Source organism: Tubulanus polymorphus, chromosome 11, assembly GCF_964204645.1.
Source record: "Tubulanus polymorphus chromosome 11, tnTubPoly1.2, whole genome shotgun sequence".
Lineage (NCBI taxonomy): Eukaryota > Metazoa > Nemertea > Palaeonemertea > Tubulaniformes > Tubulanidae > Tubulanus > Tubulanus polymorphus.
The window spans coordinates 11,044,002-11,067,550 of NC_134035.1; the positions used below are offsets into that span (position 1 = coordinate 11,044,002).

The window sequence follows — 23,549 nt, forward strand, 5'->3', positions numbered from 1 at the left end:
GACACACACGTTCATTCAGTTGTTCGGGGCCTAATTTGGGACAGGCCATATTTGGCCTCGGCCAGAAAGGCTTCTGTGATCATGGCTATAGTGTTTGAAACACTAAGGTGCTGAAATTCATTTGTTTCAAAAACATGTTTACCTTGCCACAGCTCGAGCCCGGACTCACTTGGGCCATATCATCCAAACAATTAAAGATGTATTTTCTCGCTTCTTTAGACTTGATTCGTGTTTCAGCTTCATGTTCTTCCGGGGTCTGGAAAAAAAAACGAGACCAATTGAAGATTTTGACATTTTCAATCTCGTGATTCGCAAAAAGTTTTTTTTTTCATTTCTCCCATCATTTTAATCAAATTCATTATAATTTTCATTCCTCCCTTTATTTTTCACGGAAAATACTCGAGAGAAATTTTGTCCTCATGACGCAGCAAACATTCAACTACCTTCAGCCTCCAGAATGGATAACTGCCCTCGGTGCTTTCTCTGTTGAAGAATCGCGTAGTTTTCGTCGCGGCGCTCAGCATGCGTTCAGCGGGTAAGCCTTGAGTTTGGGATATATATCGTATCTGAAATGATTAAAACAATTCAAGTCTCTTAATACTGTATGAAACTTTATTTCTTCATCGGAAACCATGAACGTTTTCCTATCTTGACGATTATTCCACTTGTGCATTCGATCAATGCGATTAGATTGGATGCTTATTCTGGGGTCAGTTCCTAAAAAGTTGGTTCCCAATAACTGGTGGATGAATACTATAGTAACAATGAACTATTTATTGTCAATATCCACTGTTTAACTCTAAAAATCAACTTTTGAGTGTCCCTTAAAAACCCACCACATCTGATCGGAATGAAACAGGGTTTACCAGGACATTAGAATATATTTAGAGATTTAGCCAAGCATTTCTGGGATATCATGGCTATTGATAATCATAATGTTTATAACAATAAACATCAAGAACATTCGATTTTTTTTATTTTCCTAACCGAGGGTGGCCCTGATTTTCTCATGCGATTACATAAAATTCCCTGAATGAATAAATGTTTAAAATGTTACCATTTATTCGTTTTCAAAGAATCACCTATTGATAAATAAACACGTGGTCAATAACATTATCTAAATTCCCAGAATTTTCTAGGTTTTTTTTATACAAAATTCGTCCAATTCCCCGAGTTCCCTGAAACTATCGGAACTAAATAAATGAATATTGGAATAATATAGACTTCAGTTATCTGTACAGAACGGCAAGGCTTCATTCTATGTACACTGGTAGATTGTTCGGTATGCACTGAGGCCAAATGGTTCCGAGGCGTTCTTAAGATTACAATAACCAGCAGCAGCTATAGGGTCAGCAGATATTCATCGATCGTTAACAATAACAAACATCAAGAAAGTTTCTTTCTTATTTTTCAAAGATATTTCATCGTTCCTTTCCTGAATAACCGCAAGAATTTATCGACGAGCCTAAAACTAAATCATGATTTCATCGACCACACTGATATCCAACTTTATTTCTCACAATATAAAGCCCGGTCAGGCATTAAGGTGGCTTTATATACAGAAAAAAGGCTAAATCCAGAAATATTACTTCATACACCATACTTCATATGCCGAGACAATTCCCCCGCTAGCTATTTCACCAAGATTGCGTCATATCGTTTTTGTTACATCACTGGGCGAGTTCATAGGCTCGGAGATTCTTTGAATTACAATAATTAACAGAGTAGGGTTTGAATGAACATCCAGCGAGTTCTTCCTTCATTCTTCGCTTTTTATTCGAAGACATTTCATCATACCGAGTCGTCGCGCGCTGGTTCTATTGTTGTTGTTTTAGTTGTTTTGTCTACGCTACTAGCGACGACGGTGAAAATGGACGGTGCTGCCATCCGGTAACAAACGTACGAACTACTCTCAAGGATAACGCGAGAATTGCAGGCTGCAATAACAACACGTTCGTTCGTTCGTTCGTCAGAGACCGAAATAAACCCGGCTGAATAGCGATGCCATGACGCGTCGACCTTACGAGAATAATCAAAAACAATAGTCGAGTCTTCTGACTGAAAGTCATTGCTTTTTGGGAATAATATTCAACACGATGAGAACAGTTCAATATCAAAAATAGCAGTTCAATTGAAGATGAACAGATCGGCCACTTTTATTTGACTTGCTTTTTTGCTGACTATTTCCCGATATGTTCGTCGATCTACTAAGAATCCAATCAATTAAAATATGTCAAGTAATATGTAAGACATAGACGGAAACTGTTTGATTTCAAATGAGCGATCTAGCGATATCAACGAGTTTCCCCGATATGACTTTTTCACAAAATTCCCTGAATTTTCCATGATTTCCCAGGGATGAAAACTTCCCATATTGAAAAAGCCGGAAAATATTTTCAAAAAAAAAAAGAATTTTTTTGGGGAACAAAAATCAGTAACTTTTAGCCAAAAAACTTACTTCCTTTTGGTCAAAATGTTAATAGTTTGGGCCTGAATTAGAGCCGCTTTTTGAATGAGTCGCCATATTTGTTTCTCCGACTCCACAGTTGTTCTAACAACTGCCGAAAACCGTCTTAAGGAGCACTCCTAACTACGGAGCGCTCCGATGTGACGCCCGCGATTGAGGTGATTTAAGCGATTGAGGTGATTTACACTGTTCTCAGGAATAAAGAAAATGTTAGAAAAGGTCGGAAATCCGTCTATGGTCGGAAGATTTTCATCCCTGATTTCCAGGTAAGTGGCTTCCCTGATAAGAGAAATGAGATTTTCAGCATATCTTTGATATTTCTAGACTAATTAAGCCATAAAAAGAGTGTTAACAGCTCTAATAGCGTATTGCGCAATAGGCTGGTTAGCGCATTATATACAAATCATATAGACAAATCTGAAACCAGTCAAATTCAAACAATGATAATCAATTTTGTTATGAACAGCTGAACTCTACCCGATGGTCTTAGTTCTTAGTTCCGATGGACTTATTTTGATAACCCAAATTCGGCAATAACCTGAAAGCACCTTCCACGGGGACACGTAGCTAGCGAGCTTGTCAAAGTTCAAATTTACACGACGATAATTCATTTCAATGCGAAATTATAGAAAAATCTAAATATTCTAAATAGATTTGATTTTTTTTAGGGTGGCTTTTATTCGACTTGCTTACCCCAACTTTTCCCTGAAATACATGCGGTTTTCCCCGACTTGATTTGCTTAGAATCCAATCAATTAACGCAGTCAAATACATTACACATAGACGGAATTTTTATTTAGCCACAATGATCTAACAATCTCAACAAATTTCCCTGACTTATTTTTTTTCAAACAAAATTCTTGACCTTCACTATTCCCTAATTTCCAGGTAAGTGGCCACCCTGTTCGTTGTCATTCGACTCTACAAATGCTTGCGCAAAGTACGTCTTAACAAACCAGCAGAGCTATGTGGAAAAAAAACGTTTATTTGGGACCTGCCAGACGAGGAAGAACCTGTCAACTGGAATGTTGACTGTTGTACGACTTGAAAACGAGCCCTAAAAATGTCGCAGTTATTCTTTACGAGACTTGTGCATAAATACATACAACGCGCGCGTGCAAACCTCAGCCAAAAACTCTGTAAACGATTTGTTTATGGAAAATTCCGAAAAAGCGATCATAAAACATTTCGGGGCCCAGATTATATGTAGATCAGTTTAATCTTTACCTCCAGGGGCCGGTTGCATCGTCAAAGCTTAGACTTAAGACCAGTCTAAGAGCAACTTAGTACTATAGCCAATCTAACAAGATAAGACCAGTCTTAAGATCTAAGACCACTTTTGTACTAAGTCACGACTGTGCAACTGGCCCCTGGACACGGCTTAGTCATGACTTCAGTCTTTAGTCGAGCGATTGCCTGTACGCTACTGTAAGCTGGTCTCAAAGATCTGTACAACGACTTGCCCCAGGTATAAACTTAAATCCAGGCCCGTAGAAACTGGACGCTCGATGGTGCTACCTGCTACAGCGTCCATTATCACTCGTCGTAATTATTCGTATCGGAACGGATAGACAGCAATCTCAGTTATTATCACTTCCTGGCGAATTCTCGTCGAGCAGGAAGTTCTAATAAACGGACGTATGGTTACGTTTCGGTGCGTTTGCTGTTTTAGGAAATCGTTTTTCCCAAATTGCGCTCGGTTCGACGCGGTTCACATCGGTCAAGGACCTCATCCATTATCTACCCACAACTCACTCTCTTTCTCTCTCGCCCACTACCTATCCTCATCAATTCATTAATTATCACTGGAAACGTTTTGTTTGTCTGCAGGCGAACCGTCGAATAAACCAATGTTAACCCTCAAATAGGGCCTACGTGATTTCTATCAAAAATGAGCTGAATATACCTTCAATGTTTTATCTGCGCTAATTTGGTACGGATAAAACTGATTAATTACTCAGGCTAATTAAGCGTTGAATATGGTTTCCCTTTTTTTCTTACTTTGGTAAACAGTTGAATATGGTAAATTGATGAATCATTGATATCTGGTGAATGGTAGAAAAGGTCACTCCATCTGAAATGGTTTTCCTCGGCCCTGTTAAATATGGTGACCTCTTTTTTATACTTAATAATATTAGTAACTATCAAGTAATTTTCAAGAAACATCGGAAATGAGTGAAAAAAGGAGTTCAAAATTTCAAACTAGAAATGACTGCGTTGGGGCAGGCTCGTAGAGCCCTTTTGGATCTGACAAGACCTTCCTACGGATAAGCCCCTGCACAACAGGAACTCACCTCTCCGGTAACCTCTACTTCATCACAGGGGGAAGGGATTATAAAAAATTCGCAGCCACGACATATTAAAAACTAAAAATGATCGAAAAATAGATATCATTTATGATCGAGGTTGAGACGCGGAGAACTGTTACCGGACACTTTTCAATCAGACTCTGTTTGGAAAGGTTTCTGATTGCGGCACGGATGGAAATCCGAGCCGTAGCCACATCGAGTTAAAAACACTCACACACTGAGTGAGGTACACGCAGACACTCACACACTGATGAGTGAGGTACACGCAGACACTCACACACTGATAAGTGAGGTACACGCAGACACACACACACTGATGAGTGAGGTACATGCAGACACTCACACACTGATGAGTGAGGTACACGCAGACACTCACACACTGAGTTAGGTACACGCAGACACTCACACACTGAGTTAGGTACACACAGACACTCACACACTGATAAGTGAGGTACACGCAGACACTCACACACTGATAAGTGAGGTACACGCAGACACTCACACACTGAGTTAGGTACACGCAGACACTCACACACTGATGAGTGAGGTACACGCAGACACTCACACACTGAGTTAGGTACACGCAGACACTCACACACTGATAAGTGAGGTACACGCAGACACTCACACACTGATAAGTGAGGTACACGCAGACACTCACACACTGAGTGAGGTACACGCAGACACTCACACACTGATGAGTGAGGTACACGCAGACACTCACACACTGAGTTAGGTACACGCAGACACTCACACACTGAGTTAGGTACACACAGACACTCACACACTGATAAGTGAGGTACACGCAGACACTCACACACTGATAAGTGAGGTACACGCAGACACTCACACACTGATAAGTGAGGTACATGCAGACACACACTGATAAGTGAGGTACACGCAGACACTCACACACTGATAAGTGAGGTACACGCAAACACTCACACACTGATGAGTGAGGTACACGCAGGTAATGGTAGACACTCACACACTGTTTGAGGTACACGCAGACACTCACACACTGACGAGTGAGGTACACACAGACACTCACACACTGACGAGTGAGGTACACGCAGACACTCACACACTGAGTTAGGTACACGCAGACACTCACACACTGATAAGTGAGGTACACGCAGACACTCACACACTGATGAGTGAGGTACACGCAGACACTCACACACTGATAAGTGAGGTACACGCAGACACTCACACACTGATGAGTGAGGTACACACAGACACTCACACACTGATGAGTGAGGTACATGCAGACACTCACACACTGATGAGTGAGGTACATGCAGACACTCACACACTGACGAGTGAGGTACATGCAGACACTCACACACTGACGAGTGAGGTACACGCAGACACTCACACACTGATGAGTGAGGTACACGCAGACACTCACACACTGATAAGTGAGGTACACGCAGACACTCACACACTGATGAGTGAGGTACACGCAGACACACACTGATGAGTGAGGTACACGCAGACACTCACACACTGATGAGTGAGGTACACGCAGGTAGTGTTAGACACTCACACACTGAGTGAGGTACACGCAGACACTCACACACTGATGAGTGAGGTACCCGCAGGTAGTGGTAGACTGCACAGAGCATTATATGAAGTCATTCACAACCCTATGAACTAATAGAAAGATTTAACATCTGAGGGCGAGAGTAGGGAGGAAGATACACGAGGGAGAAGAGCGCAGAGAGGAGAAAGGGAAGCGGCAAACCAAAGGAGAAACAAGGGAAGGGAAATGAGAGGGGAGAAGAGAGATGAGAGAAAAGAAAGAGGAGATATGAGAAAAGCGAGAAAACGAAAGATGAAAAAGGAGAGACAAGAGATGAGAAAGAAGAGAGGGAGAGGAGAGTGAAGAAAGGAGAGACCGTTGAAAATATGTGCGCAGTATATGATGATGTAACTGGTAAATAGACACGAGCTAATCTATCATTAACACCGATTGAACTCAGACTCAGAGTCTTATCTCGATAGCAGGTGATATTTACTGACCGAACCATCAATTCAAAGCTAGAACCACAGTTAGCTGAAACATACCGTATCATCTTCAATCTTAAGACACCCCCCCTCCGAGAAGATTCGAGATTTTCACAAGAATCGATACGACGAACTTTGAAATTTAGAGGGACCCGGAAACCGAGATTTGCGTAGAGGTCGACCTTTCGCTCGGAGCGAGAATCGCGAATCTCGTTCCGACGATTTCTACGTAAGCCAGTTTTGAGGAATCGACTCGCGCGACTCAGGTCGGATTCTCGCTAAAGCAATAATAACGACTCTCTTTCTCTCCGAGGTGACGCATTCCGCAATACGCGCCGAGCGTGCCGTCTCAAACGACTCGTATAAGAAGCATCGGGAACAGTGAAACGTTTCCGAGAACGAGATCGAGTCGAATCAGCGACGAGTTTTGTGTTAAACAGTTTCGACAAACCGTTGTTAGAAAATAAACGACGTTCTTTCATCGCTCAACATTAAAATAATCGAGAACCGTCGCTCTATCCACTTCGCTTCTGGGACCCGTTGTTATTGACTTCAGTTCAGAAGCGGTATTAAATCTTAAGACAGATCTTAAGTTGTTAGATCGTCTATAGAACTAAGTCGGTCTTAGACTGGTCTTCAGTCAAAGCCATGACTATACAAGAGTTTTAATTCATAAATTTCAGACATATTCGGAGTCAAGCCCACAGAGTCGGTGTAGTATTGGGTATTTGTGTTGTTGTTGTTATTTCGAGCACACGCACAATACAATCTCTATAAACCACTATAGCATGACCTACATAGAAAACACCAGTTGAAAATCGCATGATCACCCGCCAGCAGTGGTGCGGTGCGCTGGTGCGCGCGTTATTTATGAATTCATTAATGAAGGGAATAATAATATCTTTGTCTGCGTAAAAACGTTTTGTCTGAATAGTTAACCGAATAGAACTCTAGTTGCCGGGGATGGGAACATCGGCTAACTAATACCGGTAGCTTTAACGGGTAATTTCTATATCGAAATAGTTTTGTTAAAAAAAGTTGGCTCGCATCGGATCTCGCGCGACCGATGAATTCCCATGGAGGTCGGCGCAAATTCCGGGAGCAGGGATGGGTTGATATCTCGATGAATTGAAGAGGCGAATTTAGGTTTAAACCGGTGATCGACCTACCTGATCATACTCCGATGAACCCGGGTATAAAGGCCAGCCGAGGAAGAGTTCAGCAATCACACAGCCAAGCGACCACATGTCGATGGCTTCACAAAACGGTAGACCCAGCAGTATTTCCGGTGCCCTGTAAAATAGAAAAACAAAGACGACATCTAAATAATGGAGCAAATTACCGCAGGCGATTATCCACCAGGGCCCGGTTTCATAGACTGAGTATCAAAGTTATTCCTAGGGGTAAAAATCCTCAATCTGGACCCAGTTCCACAGTCGTGAGTTAGTGTTAACTCTTCAGTTAAAGTTAGTTCATTTTCGATGTTTTAACCCAGAGTCAAATCTTAACTCAGAACTGTGGGACTGGGCCCTGGGTGACAACCACCATAGTAAGGTGCGAAACCATGGTTATAAATGACGAATTTCAAAATATATTCCCAGGGACTATTTTTCTTCCATATCTATGAAACCCAGCCCATGTGTTTCTAGCGGTTACTCGGTAACCACGCTTCAATTTCTTCACCTCATTTCAAGTTCTCAACCCGTAGTACCCTGATGATTGTAAACCGATCGGTCAAAGTGAAACCACGTTGATTAAGTCATCGATTAATAATGTTATTATCAGTCTTAACTAACGATGAACCAACATGAGTCATTACGACTAATTAAATCTATGGCAGAATCATGAATTTACAATAATGGCTTCACATGGAAACGCAGCAGATATAACCGGGCAGTAATAGCTAAGACTTATGAAGCTAGTAGGGCCATTTTACAATAAAGGTATACACCTAGGTTTTCAAAGTAAAACACTGGACCCAGTTCCACAGTTCTGAGTTAGAGTTAACTCTTTAGTTAAAATTAGTTCATTTTCAATGTTTTAACTCAGGGTCAAATCTTAACTCGCGACTGTGGAACTGGGTCCTGATGGTTCCCCTTCTATTATTAGCCTTCCATTCAGGTTTGTTCTACCAAACAGGACCTATTTAGGCTTCCGAAATACCTTATGAAATAGGGATCTTTTTGCAAAAGATTATAAAATTGGAATACTGGATTAAAGAGATCAATTAGTACAGACAATGAGGACTGATCGATGCATCCTTGGGTCCACCAGGTGTCTCCGGCGTTGATTCGGACAATGACGCCGGATTTCGAGCGAATATCCATCTAAAAACTATCGTTGCTGAAGATGAATTGATTAATGATCAGCAGTAGCCGATCACCAGCGGCGGCTGCGGCTGCGATGGAGTATATATCGGTGAAATGGCGCGTGAGTGATTCACAGTCGAGCCGAGCGCTTATAAAACATCAAAGCGTTCAACACTCGACCGTCGCACGCTTCACGACGAATCAATTCCACAAAAATCGAGACGACGCTTAATTCAGAACGAATTGAAAGTTTTTTTTTTAGGGGGTAAGGTGTGAACGATTATCCGAACACTAGAGCAAATCGCACCGAAAGGGCAAACCGACCAGCAAGCGCGGGATCTAGTCCATCAATCGATGTTTTTAGATCTAGGCAGAAAACCCATTTGTTCATTAACCCTTTCAGTGCTGACTAATTAATACCCTATAGTGCTGGAGATAATTTGAAAATTTTTTAAAATTCCACCCTAGTGTCTTGAATAACAGGAATACCATTATAATGCGTCTACACCGCGGCGCGGTGTAACGTTATTTACTATTATTTCACTATGTTTGATAGGTGCGGCCATTTTTCAAGAGAGATAATTACTAATTACTTATAACATCAATACACCCCATTGCGGTGTACTAGCAAAATCTATCACTGATTCATACACCGCACTGAAAGGGTTAAAGATTTTAATGAAACTTGTTCTCTTGTCTCGTTATACATGTTATAAAGCCAATGAGCACATTCTATATGAAATTTAGACCGAATTATTATCATCATTATTATTACTAAACTGAGTTCGGCGAAATCGGCAATCATAACTGGCAAGAAATTGATAGAATCTGGTCGCGATTGGTTACGAAATTTAACTCGTTCTTGTACACAACAGTAGGAGAGGAGTTTATGAAGGAGTTACTATTACGCAACGCTAGACGTGAAATCATGTTGATTATGTAACGATAACGACGGGCACCGCCGACGCCGCGTTATTGTCGGAATGGAATTGGTTCAAGTGGTACGGGGGTTCCTCGTCGTCTTGAGAAGGAAAAGTAATTTACGCCGGCGTTCGGAACTTCGGCGTAAACGCAACCGACGGTAACCGTGCGCAAATTGCCGCAGATCATCGACTGAAATTGTAACTATCATCATCATTATCATCATCATCATCATACAGGATGCTTCCCCCTATAACTCTTTATTCGGATGCAGCTTCACGTGACAATTGTATAGTGTACAGGTATAAACCACCGTTTTGTACAGGCTTCGAAACTGTGCACCTCACGAGACCTGAAGAGGAGAGACATTTCTGTCCTGATAAAGCAACCACGTCGAATAGGTTGCGGATTTTAAAAAGATTTCAAACGACAAAGATTTGGATCCTATTGGTGGATACTATATTGAATAACGATTGCCCTAATAGAAGCCCTAAGCTCATGATTGCTCATGATTGCTCGTAGCTCTTATGCTGTATAACGACAAGACAAACTGAGAACACGTGATTCCCTGGGAACCGTCACAAATGTTCATCATAATCCTTTGTCCGCAATTGGGACTAACTAATCATCGACTGTTATATTCCGTGAACTCTCTCCATCAAGCACCTGATGAATTAACGGCCAGATCAGTCGAGCGTTCAGTTCTCAAACCTCTCAACGACCACCAGCGCACCACCTGGCCCCAGCCCTCCCACCCGCATTATCATTCATATAACAATGATATTGTCATGACGACACGCTCCATGTATATATCATTTGAATCTACACCACATGCGCGATATACATCATGTCCGCACACTTTTCAATTTCGATGGAACCACTTAAAATCTCCGAACAGCTCCCAATACGCGATTGAAATAATGAATCTATTAGAATATATAACACACAACCCCCTTCACAAGGGCCTCGCAATAATAACCATACCCATATTGATACCTAGATCGACATGAACCAGTGATTTTGTCTAATCATTTAACGGTTTTTCATTTTTTTTACTTATTGATACATAATTCTTTACTGAAAATAGTGGCAGCAGCATAGAAGCATATACACACAGACATAGACACACCTGTGTACACTGTTCAGGTGTAATGTAGGTTTTCGCTCGCGAGATGAGAATAGAAATACACTGATACTGAAATGTCTGAGACGTAGAGAGAGGAGAGAGAGGAGAGAGAGAGTTGGAGAGAGGAGAGAGAACCACTAGAAACATAAGGCTGGTGCATTATGAACAGGTTACCATAGGTAACAACATATAAGCTATTATAGCTGCCGCGATCACACGGAGATGATTTTGGCCGATTCAAACTGGCCCGGATCAGACCCGAGTCAAGTTTGTGCTTACTTAGGGAAAGCTGTCACCACGTAAATCATTCACTCTTTCTAGAACCGAACACAATGGTATTGTGGTATAAACCATGTGAGTCACTTCCATGCTAAAATAAGGTACAGGCCTGGTCCGACTCATGCGCAGCCATTTGGCACTTGCGTTTACGGTCGACCCGGGCCAAGATCGCGGTTTATTCAACGATCTGATTTAGGCCCAGACGGGCAAAATCTTCACAACAAGCGATCTGCGACATTTGCCCGAAATCCGGTTCATTCCTGAACGAACCGCTGAAACGAACACGAAGCGAATGTTGAGAATCTATCAATAATCAGACGACTGTCCCCTAATCAACCTGCCGTGTTCTAAATGACGTTTATATTTGACAAATCGCGCCGCGCTCGCGTTCAGTGACGGCGCCAGATTTCATACGGATCTAACGTTAATAAACCGAGACACTCGTTCCTCGTAATTGATCTTCGCAAATGAGTCAGAATAGAAAATTCACGAGAAAGCGATCGAGTTTCGTGCGGTGATATTTTTCAAAAGTATATCTCTAGAAATGAACCTCCTCATCTCATTAAACTCGGTGTCATTTTGGCAGCTGAGGGGTCCACTTCCCTGTCTCGATCTACTAAGAATCCGATCAATTAACACTGTCAAATACATAAGACACAGACAGAAACTGTTTCAATTTTACGCGCGATCTAGCAATCTCTACAAATCTCCCTAGTTTTTTTCCCAGATTTCCAGCTTATTCTCGACAAAATTCTCTGACCTTTTATAAGAAAAGAAAATTCCCTGATTTCAAGGTTAAGTGGCCACCCTCATACTCAACAAACCAAACATTCCGTTCTGGAAAATTGGATTAACTTCGCACATGGATTAAGGTTTTTCATACAAAGTCCTCGCGTTCATGAGTATTCTGTTTGAAGCGACTCGATCTGGTCGTATTTCAGTAAGTCATGGAACATCGCGACTAGGTTCATTTGAGTCCGAACGCACCGTCACTTTTTCATCGTCAAACATCCTATAATCCATCGAACTATTTTCGAAGATAGGACACAGGATTAAGGTAATGACTTAGGATGTAATAAATAGATCTAGGTCTCACTGCTTATTGTTATCTAAGGTAAATGTCAACTATGTCAGTTTTTATTTCACAGTTCAGTTTGGCTGCGTCACTAGAGGTCTGACACTTGACGTCATAGTAACGTTAAAAACCTGCCATACATAACAACATAATTTAAGTCAACCAGGAGGACTCACGACACTTCCGCCGACGACGGTCTGCTGCGATGTAATCATGTAACCACCAATAAGGCATAGTCACGTGAAAAAACCAAGACAATATATAAGCCTGACTTTTCATTACTTGCAAGGACATTTTTGTCTCCGATTCGGGGACTTTGACTCACCATTTTGGGTGATTTCAGGGCATTCTTTTAGAGGACTCCCAATTCTCATTGGATCCATCTATCAGACTAATGTTAGACCGAATAATGTACTTATGTACTAGACCTACTTATATCTGATAAATTGTGACCAAAGGTTTCAAATTATATTTATCACTATGTGAGGCGATGCCATTCGAGGACCTGACAATGATTATGAAAGGAATTATGGAGCCCAGTCCATCGCACTCGAGGCAGTCTTGAATCGACCCATTCCCCATTTAAGGACTTCGAAGGACCAAGGACCGCCATGAATCCCTGCCCTTATTGCAGGGACTCTATTAATCATTGTTTATCATGATCATATTTTGGGTTCTCTTTTGGATTCCTTCACTTCATGTCTATCGCGCGCGCAGTGTTTCACCAAGTAACAACAGCTGTTTTATACTATAAAAAACACTACAGAATGATAGGACGATCCCTGAATACAATGACAACAACGACGACCACGACTGCCATAAGAGATATATACACATGTACAACACTGACGCTGTATACATCAGTATAGGGTACTCTTCAAGCAGCGAATACATATATATATATATATATATATATATATATATATATATATATATATATATATATATATATATATATATATATACAGCACACCATTGATCAACATATGTGACTTATAAACGCATTACAATACAATTATTGTACAAACCACCACGATGATGATGTAGATAGATTCACGAGGAAAGATGGCGGAAGTTAGTGACCTGTGATCCTTCATCATAGGCGACAATTTATTAGAAATTAATCGCAAACACATTAGTTCGGATGAAGAAAACAGTGAGGTCCACGCCAGACGACATGGACCATGCAATTTTACGCCTCGAAGCATTTTTCATGAAAAGCAGTAACCATTGATAAACACTTCATCCGTGATTGTCCTGGTCCAACTGCCCCTATTCAAGGCGTAGTTACCGTATAACTACAACTATTTCTAATCGCCTTTTTCTCCAAATTCAAGGAGTTTTTGCACATTTCGCTCAAATCAAAGTAGTTTTCAGCACCTTTTAAAAGTGTACGTTTAGAAGGAACCGAGGAGTTATAGGTACCCTGTTTAAACGCTTACCCACGGATTAACTCGATCGAGAATGAATTGAGTTAGCCCGCCGCCGGTTCAAGTTAACACGGATCGACCCTATGATTGAAATGCTACGTGACTGCTCCATCATGAAATCATAAAGAGAGAACTGAACACCGATCGGCATCGCTGTCGTCTCATAGACGCTTCACGTTGATAGGATCAAAAACCTATCGACCGCTGATGATAAACGTTCAGCGGTTTTTATTCGCATTTCTCTTTTCAGGTACAAAACGCGTTCGTGAATCAAAGAAATACTTCGCCGAGCGTCGAGATAACGCTCTACCAGATGAAAGGGCCATAAAATCATCAAAGTATATATGAGTAGAAAAGTCTATCAGGCCCTACATGAGTTAGGAGTCGAGAAATTTTTTTTTTCGAAAAATTTTCAGCGCAAATTAATTGAAATTTAATGTTCAATGCATAGACAACCAACACTGTAGGCCTCAAGTCTCGTGAATCAACACAGAAATGGTTCGGAAATATTTTTTCCAATTCCCTGAAATTTCTATATGAATTCATACGATGTTTTCATCAAATGATTACATTATTATCAATTTAGTACAAACAGCAGACAGACACGTGACTTCTCTGAACGCTATTCATGATCCAATCAAATATAGGTCGTATAACAGTGCACCGAAGAATCATCTAGATTGTTTTTTTATTACAATAGCCTACATTATACAGACCCGATACATGAACTGACTTATCAGAAACCTACATTTATTCATTGCAAAATTAACTCAGTACAAACTAATGTCAATCTGATCGTACCAAAAACTTTCATCTAATTATATATTCTAAAACTTTTTTCTACGCTTAACTTCAATATTAGTCTGATAAACTCGTTTTTAAGTCCTAAACTTCGAAGAACCACCGAGATCTGAAGAGATTGCATGATCGCTGTCGAGATTCTATAAAATAATAATAATAATAGCCAGACACGAACTTAAATCAGAAACCTATAACAAATTCAATATGAAAAAAATTTAAAGCGGAAATTTCTATATTTTCAAAATTTTCAATTTCCTAGACAAATACATATTCGAAGCCCGCACTTTTAAATATTTATTTGCCTCTTTTTAATAATGTTAGACTGTCGAGCTTGTGCCGTATGCAAGACGACCGACAAGTTGACCAAGACATTCGAGATTTCGCTTGTTTTTACCAAATATCGGGAGCGAAGCCATAGCTTTTATTATGACAGTCATGCACGGAACACGCGAAAAATAGAACTGCTCGAATATTTAACGGAATAGGTGGCCTGTCCCTGAACCTGACGGTCGCGTCGTCGTTAAATATTGACAACACAGCCCCGGGTTAAAAATGACTTTTTTAATCCCGAGTTTTAAGCCAAGCCGCGCTACGTCGTTTCAATTTCGTAATAATCTTCGTAATAATCGGCGTGAACTTCGACGTGCCCTAGCCAATCATCGGGAGAGATGTAGATAAGATCGTTATCGGTTGACGTCGGTCGATCGTTTGTACGCACAGACGAGCTATTGTTTGATAAACTTCATCGCCACCGCGTGGTGTCAATTCCGAGAACGTCCATACGCAAGTGTGTTAAATACCGTTTCATAATCAACATAGACTCGAAGTCAAATTTGATTTAAATACTGTCCTTATTAAACGTTTCGTAATCAAGACAGACTCGAAGTCGAGTTTGAATTTGATAATGGCCTCATTATTGATGTCAAAATCCGATCCAATTAATTTTTCTCATGGGTGTACATAAAATACAAGCTCTGCTTCCTATGGTAAACCCATCTTTGATATTGTTACATCTTTTATCATGTATAAATATTCGACAGCAATCGACAGCAATCCCATTAACTACGGCAGAATCCACTTAATTTGGATCATTCGGGACCAGTGAAATTCATCCGTTTTATGAGTAATCAGAATTGAACATTGTATTTCACATGTAGGCCTACAGGTGGAGTGTAAACGAATATCTAATGCTACGCGAAGTAAGGGGGGGGGGGGTTCAACAGAACAGGGAATCCGAAAGATACTTGACACTATTGCCTATTTCTCAAAACTGAAGGATCCGGTTTCATAGACCGAGTATCAAAGTTATCCCTAGGGGTTAATCCTCAATCTGGGTAACAACCACCGTAGTAACAATGAGAAACCATGGTTATAACTGACAAACTTCAAAATATTCCCAGGGACTATTTTTCGTCCACATCTATGAAACCCAGCCAAGGAGTTTAAAAAGGAGTTTCTGACATTTTGCTCGAATTGCAGGAGTTTTAAGGAATCGAGGAGTTGCGGGGACCCTGTCAGCGATTCTCACATTTTCCCCCGAGAGTCTCTTACCTGTAATATCGCGACTGTAAATAAGTCGAACAGACCGCCTTCGACACGTGACTCGCCGAGCCGAAATCGATGACCTTCACCTTGAACGGCTGCCGCACGGGGTCGGTGAGCATGATGTTCTCCGGCTTCAGGTCGGCGTGTATTAATCCGAGTTTTTTCAGTTTGAGCAACGCGCTGAGCACTTGTTGCGTGATCGGACGGATGGAACGCAGCGGCAACGGTTGGAATTTGTTCTGCTTGAGGAAGTCGTACAGATTCTGTTCGAGCATCTCGAACACGAGACACGTGTGATTCTTGTGTTGGAAGCACTCGTACGCGCGTACGAAGTTGCACTCGTCGGCGTTCTCCTGACTCAGCCGGCCGAGTATACTCACCTCGATCTGTCCCTGTCGAGCGTACGACGGGTGATTCTTCAGGATTTTGATCGCGACGATTTCGTTGGTCCCTTTCTTCCAACATTTCACCACCTGCCCGAATGTGCCGCGCCCGAGGAACTCGAGAACCTCGTAGGCGCTCGTCATCGAGTAGAGCACCTCGTGTTGCACGAGTTGATAGTCGCCTTCGTTGTTCGACGACGACGAGTTTTTGGACGTCGTCGTCGCGGCGACCTTCGTCGTCGAGGCGGCCTCATTGTTGGACTGGTGGTGATGATGTTGCGACCGATGGCGCGCCGTCGTGTGACTCGCGACGGACGCGACTTCGGGAATGTTTACGATTTGGTCTAGGTCCTCGCTTTTGCGTTTTAGCCCGCACCGCTGGTACGTATCCAATAGTTTAATCGTGCTCGCGCGAATGTAGTTTTGCGACATACCATCCAGTGCGATGTCCGTGCGATCGGCGGCGGGCGCCGCGTTAACATTCCTTAAACTCGTGAAATTAAAGTTCGTAAAATTAAAATTCTTCTCGGGTGGCATTGGCATATAGTTAGATGATGAACACCCTACTACATTATGGTGGTGACTCGGCGCCACGGTTTCGATTTTCAACTTCTTAAAATTGCTGAATGCACTTATTTGTGAAGAGAAATTCCGAGGGTTAGTTTGCATCGGGAGCCTTTTCTCTGAAACAAAAAAAAAACAAACATAAAAGACGTATGTTAAACTTTATAACCAGCAACATCATAGGCCTATATCTATAAATACGAAGGTTCATTGTGATCGATTTAACTCAGTGCCTATCAACAACTTTTGAGCCCAAATCTCAAGATTTCACTATTATAGTCAAAGTTTCTAATTGCAATGAATACAACTGATTTATATTCAGAATATAAATCAGTTGATCACTATATCCATCACAAGACAATAAGAGTAAATTCCACAATATTTTCTAATATGGCCAACATACACAGTCTGGTGGTGTATCAATCGCTGACTTCACTTCTATGGTCAATGTTCCTAATTGCAAAATTCTCAAAATTGGAAGAGTTTTCGGTATTTTGCTCATAAAGGAGTTTGAAGGCAGCACCTTGTGCTTTAAAAACACTCTTGGTCTACGGAAGTTGTTTTCAACCGATCAAGGAGTTGTAGGGACTCTGCTACAAATTCTTAAATTGCTTTGATCATGTTTGAACAGGCCAAAGTGCGAGACCTACACTATTCAAAACACTGCACCGCCAAATTTAAGAAATCACATTGAATTGCAGGACTTTCTCCACTTTAACACCAACTACACAACTGAATAAACCCTCCTTGTCCGGTTACTGACTAAACCTCGCACTGGTTTGTGAACAAACCAGGTTACATAATCCCAATCCAGACTAGTTGGCTTTACTCTACTGAATATACTTAGCCAAAACTGACTTAAACTATAGTCCGGTTACTGACTAAACACATAGTCCGGTGTGTGAATGAACCAGGTTACATAATAATCGCAATCCAGACCAGTTGGCCTTACTCTACCTACTATACTTAGCCAAAACTGACTAAAACTGTAGTCGTCCAGTTATTTTGACTAAACCAGTCCATAGTCCGGTCCAGGTGATGACTAATCCACCACAGTCCAGGCGGGATACCAAAGTATAAACAGTTCTACTAATTAATTAATCAACGTCATGTCGTCAAAATCCCCCCTCGTAAGTCCAGTAATCAGAAAGCTCATTATTATCACAAAAGCTATCGATAACCATGAATGAATTAGAAACAGGGAATGAGAATCGCGAACACGAAACAAACATGCTGAATCAGGAAATAAAATTCAAAACAATGAGAGCTGAGCAGAATCGAGACGTCGTCGGAACGTAGACAAACAAGATTAATAAACAGGGTTCCTTGAATTCAACTACGTTTCACAAACCTGATCGTTTTCTCTTAGTCTTCTTCTTGTTTTGTTTCGATGCATGTATATATATTTATCCTCGGTACAAACCCCCGAAAAATATTTACACTAGAGGTTGAGGCTCCGGATCGAGCCGTACTAGACGCTTACAACATGTCTCTCTCTTCTCTCACTCTCTATTTTTCTCTCCTCGCTTCTCTTTCTGGGTAATGCGCGACGTAAGCATATTCGGAAACGGGCAGCAATCCAATCCAATTTAGACTTTATTATCAAAACCTTAACGCGGGCGTTCATCCCCGATAAAATTATTTGAATATTTAATGTATTATCCCTCTGAAAATACGGATGGTTCGATAAACTGAAACCACAGCGTTTCGGACGTTGACATGAACGGAGAAATTTCGTGAGTTGGGTGATTCTAAATTTTTAGATTCTATTTTCGACCCGTTAAAATGCCTTTCGGTTTTTTGGCTTTTAAATGGGGCAGAAAATAGATTATTGTGCATTTTTCTATCAACTTCACGATCTCGCATCGGAGTAGAGCGTTTTTATCAATTCATCACCAGATATGGATAATCTCGATTCCCATTTTCCCCTACGGTTCTAACATTCCAATGTTTGACGTCACGCGCTATCATAAGTTCCTGAATTTACCTAAAGGTGGCAGCATCGCCGATGTGCCCATTTAGTTACGATATCGACCGATAGACGGCGAAACAATCTGGAGAAAATATGTAATAGACAAACGAATTAACCAAAGAACTTTAATTTATTCTGAACTAGGTCATATGATACAAGAGGATTAAATACTCCTGGCACTCTGTAAATAATCATTAACAAAAATTAGAAGTACTGAATTTCTGAGTCATGCAACGTAAAATTTATAAATGATCATATTCCAAGCCCTTCACCTTTTACAAAATACGAAACTGACTATTTTTCAAGCAAGGGAATAATTCAGTATTCAAAACAGATGAATTTTGCATGAAAATTATCTCATAATCCATGACAGAATTGTGATTATTTGAAAAACTAATTTTGAACACAAATATTCCAACTCAAAAGCTGATTCCAAACAATTAAGCTTTGAGTTACATCATTCGGTATCACGAGTATTTTCAGAATAAAGAGTTTAAATGAAACTGAGTTTATTTAAGCATTCTTGCAGACGAACAACTCACCATAGAAGCGAGTTGATCGGACTCATTTAACAACTTGATATTTCAACCATTGTTCCTAGAATTTTTAGACCGATCAAAGGTTCCCTTTCCCAGGAACACGCTTTTTTTTCTAAGAAAGGAAAATTCATGAAACAAATTATTCCAAGAATGTTATCGCAAAATTCTTTTTTACAGCAAAATCATGGAACGCAAATGATACGAATATTCATAGTAGGTAATTATCGATAAAAGCAACAGAATAATCCAATAGGCTCTTGTAGATACCGAGCTGGAAATATTTTCAGCTTAAACATTTGTTGGACTTCGTAATTAGTAGACAATACACATTTTTCAGGAATCGTCATGCAAGATTGTTCTACACCACAACGAACACCCCCAGACGCGATTCTCGAACATCGTTCGAATTTGATAACCACTGAAACCAAAGAATCGTTTAACTTTGCGCTATCAAATTTTCAATTATCTAGCAGGGTTCTCCACAAGAGGTTTTTGAGGTGTGGCCACACGTGCCATTTTACATCCCAGCGTTCAGGGTCTACATTATGACATCGTGGCTGCTGAAGTAGCAAGGCTTCAATTCGCAAAAAATACAGACAATTTAAACTTAATTTTGGCGTAATCTTCTAATTTTCACATTAGCTCAATATACTTCAAAGTAATTATCAACATTGATAGTATATTGAAATCCACTCTGGTAGGGGCAGTATGCATTAATGAAAAGGGTGGCTGCCCATCTACAACCTTTAGTGGATAACACTGCATCCACCCCTAAACAGTCTGCTGCCCCTGTATATGAATTGATGTCACTGTTCTATCAATATTGATTATTGCTTTTTCCAGTAGTTAGTTACAGCGTAACAGCGGCAGATTGTACTGAAAATCAGCTTAATCTTCGATATTTTCGAGAAGAGACTTCAAATCCCCGACCCAAATCTTTAGCGTCCGTCGTCAACAACGTTATTCGAGGAAAGAATCAACGTAGCCCCCCCCCCCCCAGAAAAACCAGCGTACGGAGAACACCGCATTTCGAAAAATCGTATAACGACGGAAAGCTGTTTATTCAGTTTCGATCGCAGCACAGATATCTTGTTCGGAAAAACCGCAGGACGCGCCGTTCATCAAATAGATTCTCGTTTTCCGGCGTCAATTCGAGGAGAAATTCACGACGTTCCGCCGCCGTATTCCCATCGAGTAGAATCCGGATTTTCATATTTATTAAAAGACGACGTTATCAAACGAGGGCCGCGCGGTGCTTACGACGACGTGGTTTCGGTTTTAGTCGGCGCCGGCGGCGTAGGTCGCGTCGTTCCGTCGTTAGAAACCTCCGGATCGATGCTGCTACTATCGTTCGAATCATCTTGCGCGACTTCACGTCGTTCTTTCGGATCGAGAGCCGCCGCCGCTCCCTGCGTCGCCGACGACGAGACGTCGCTCTTCAGTTTTTTCGCTTCTCGTTTCGTATTCCCGTTCGATTCATCCTCGTCATCGTCATCATCTTCTTCGTTAATCGATCTCTTCGTAGACGACGGCGGCAGCTGGGGCGCCGTTTCAGCCGCCGACGCCGCGTGGTTCGACTCCTCGGTCATCTTAAGTTGCTGCACGCGCCAATCGACGGCGCCGAATAAATTATCGATGTCCTTCGAGCCGGCCATAACGAGGAACACGCGAATACCATCGTCGCATTGACCGGTGATATGAATACTTTTCGAACTGGCGCGCTCGACCATCATCCCCGACCAGACTTTCGTGTTGAGAATAACGGTCAACGTGCCGTGCATGCGTATGATTATACGCGAATGAAACGGTTCGTCGTTGTCGGCCGACTTGTCGTTCAAACGCAGCAGTCCGCGACCGCGTTCCAGCCAGTTGTGCGTCGCCTTCTCGAACATGTACAGTTTGCAGTTGATCTGCAAGACGTTCGACTCGGCCTCCTCGCCGGTGAACGTCGGAACCTCGTTGAATTCTTGCACGGCGTGTTTCGCCTGGTACGCTGACGCCGATTCGGCCAACGTCGTCGTCTTGTCGGTCGACGGACTCGTCGCGACGTTGCCGTTTTTCATCGCGTCCGACGAATCCGCGTTCAGATCTTTCAACGACACGTTATTCGCGCCGATGAACTGTAAACTGGCGCCGCTCGATAAACTACCCGCGCCGCCGCCGCTCGTTTTACTACTCGTCGACGCTTCGTTTCCGGACGCCAAATCCGTCGGACTAGCCGGCGTTCCGGTTACCCTTTCGGCGATATTTCGTCCGAACACGAAACCGGATCCGCGTAAATCCGACGACGACGTCGACGGCAGCGGTGGATTATCGGCTTCTTTCGGTCCGTCGCTGATTTTCGGGACGCCGCAAACCCGTTCGCCTAAATTCTTACCGAAAATGAAACCGCTACTCGACGCTTGATTGTCCGCGGTTTTCTGGTCGGGCGACGTCGCCTCGGCGGTCGTCGTCTGAGCCGTCGCTTCGTCGACAGCTTCGTCGGATTTCGAATCGGACTTCGGCGGCGAAAGAACCGGCTCCGACGAAGTCGATATGGAATTGACGGGGGCCACGTTTTCGGATGCCGCTTTTTCAAAGCCCCTATCCGACGAGTTCAGTTTCGTCGCGGTAAAACCTTTACCGAAATTCACAGTTTTCGAACTCAATGCAGACGGACGTAAATAAATGCTGTTTCGCGACGTCGTTGAATTGTCGTCCGCGTTCGCGGTTTTTTCTCCGCTCGCCGCCGAAATTTTATCCGAACCGCCGGCGCCGCCGAACATCGGCGTGAACGTAGCCGGCGCGATGATCGGTCGATCTTTCTTCTCGTCGTCGATGTCCGTCTTGTGGGCGGCCGATCGAGCGAATGGATTCGCCGCGAATCGGTTAGGAGCGAGGATTCCTCCGCCGCCGAACGCGGCCGTACCCGTCGCGCCTCCGGAACTGTGACCAGAATCACGTTTCAAATTATCAGCCATTCTCTCTACTCTGAAAAACAAAAACAACAACGCCCATGAAATGAATGAGAAAGTGATTTGAACTAGGCCTATCATTGGGTGGCCACTTTTATTTGACTCGCTTTGCCTTCCCCCCCCCCCCCCGACTATTCCCTGACATATACATTGTTTTCCCTGACTTGATCAATTATTCATACAGGCCATAAAACGTAGTCGGAAACTGTTTGATTTTATACCCGATTCAGCAATCAAAATTCCTGGACCATTCCCTGACGTTTTAATAAGGAAAATAAAATTCCCTGACTTTTCCCAGATATCCAGATAGGGAAATTGTTGAATCAACTTTCGTAGTCTATTATGACATGTTTTTATTGCTGGTTGGTGTACTTTGGAATCATCCAGGCTAACCCAAAACATGATGATTTCTGATTGGCTGCTGATGATGGAGGAGGTGGAGTTCTTGGCTAGGCTACGCTAGCAGCGTGCATGTCCTCCTCGGTATACTCGAGCGAGGAGTTCAATCACTGCCAAAGAGGGAAGATGGTGTCTCTGGCGATCCTGGACCGACCCATCGGCCTAACTAGGCCCAAGTTTCTTTTTTGAGAAGACAACACACCACACACACACACACACAAGCAAGGCCCACACTGCACAGACGGTTTCTTTCCATTTTGAAAACAAAATTCTACCATGTACCAAAAACTTTAAAAGCAAACGCGCCAATCATTGAATAAACAGGCTTACCAAATACTCGTATTGTACTTCTTCTTAGAAGACCATGAATTTTTTTTCAAAAACCACACTTACTCGCCAAATCTCGAACTTTACCGTAACAAAACGAGATCGGACGAGAATAAAAAGGTCGATGTGAAAACCGGCC

General features: G+C 42.2%; 2 protein-coding genes across 2 annotated transcripts in view; both read right to left on the reverse strand.

The window, feature by feature from the left end:
- Window positions 1-18,733, reverse strand: part of LOC141912506 (homeodomain-interacting protein kinase 2-like) — a 33,087-nt gene extending 14,354 nt beyond the window's left edge. Inside the window, exons 1-5 of the mRNA XM_074803747.1 lie at window positions 18,571-18,733; window positions 16,279-17,338; window positions 7,956-8,079; window positions 444-566; window positions 143-256 (exon numbers count right to left, since the gene is read on the reverse strand). Of these exons, the coding sequence (XP_074659848.1) occupies window positions 143-256; window positions 444-566; window positions 7,956-8,079; window positions 16,279-17,324 (1,407 nt within the window). The 5' untranslated portion in view covers window positions 17,325-17,338; window positions 18,571-18,733. The remainder of the gene's footprint in view (window positions 1-142; window positions 257-443; window positions 567-7,955; window positions 8,080-16,278; window positions 17,339-18,570) is intronic.
- Window positions 18,734-19,340: 607 nt separating this feature from the next.
- On the reverse strand, window positions 19,341-23,548 carry LOC141913134 (uncharacterized). The gene is made up of 2 exons (XM_074804591.1): window positions 23,414-23,548; window positions 19,341-22,700 (listed from the first exon to the last, which is right to left on the reverse strand). The coding sequence occupies exon 2, from the start codon at window positions 22,688-22,690 to the stop codon at window positions 20,987-20,989; it is 1,704 nt and encodes a 567-aa protein (XP_074660692.1). The 5' UTR covers window positions 22,691-22,700; window positions 23,414-23,548; the 3' UTR covers window positions 19,341-20,986.
- Between the last annotated feature and the right edge of the window lies 1 nt (window position 23,549).

Coding starts and splice junctions, on each gene's coding strand:
- LOC141913134 (XM_074804591.1), bottom strand. CDS start 22,690: ATGGCTGATAATTTGAAACGTGATTCTGGTCACAGTTCCGGAGGCGCG.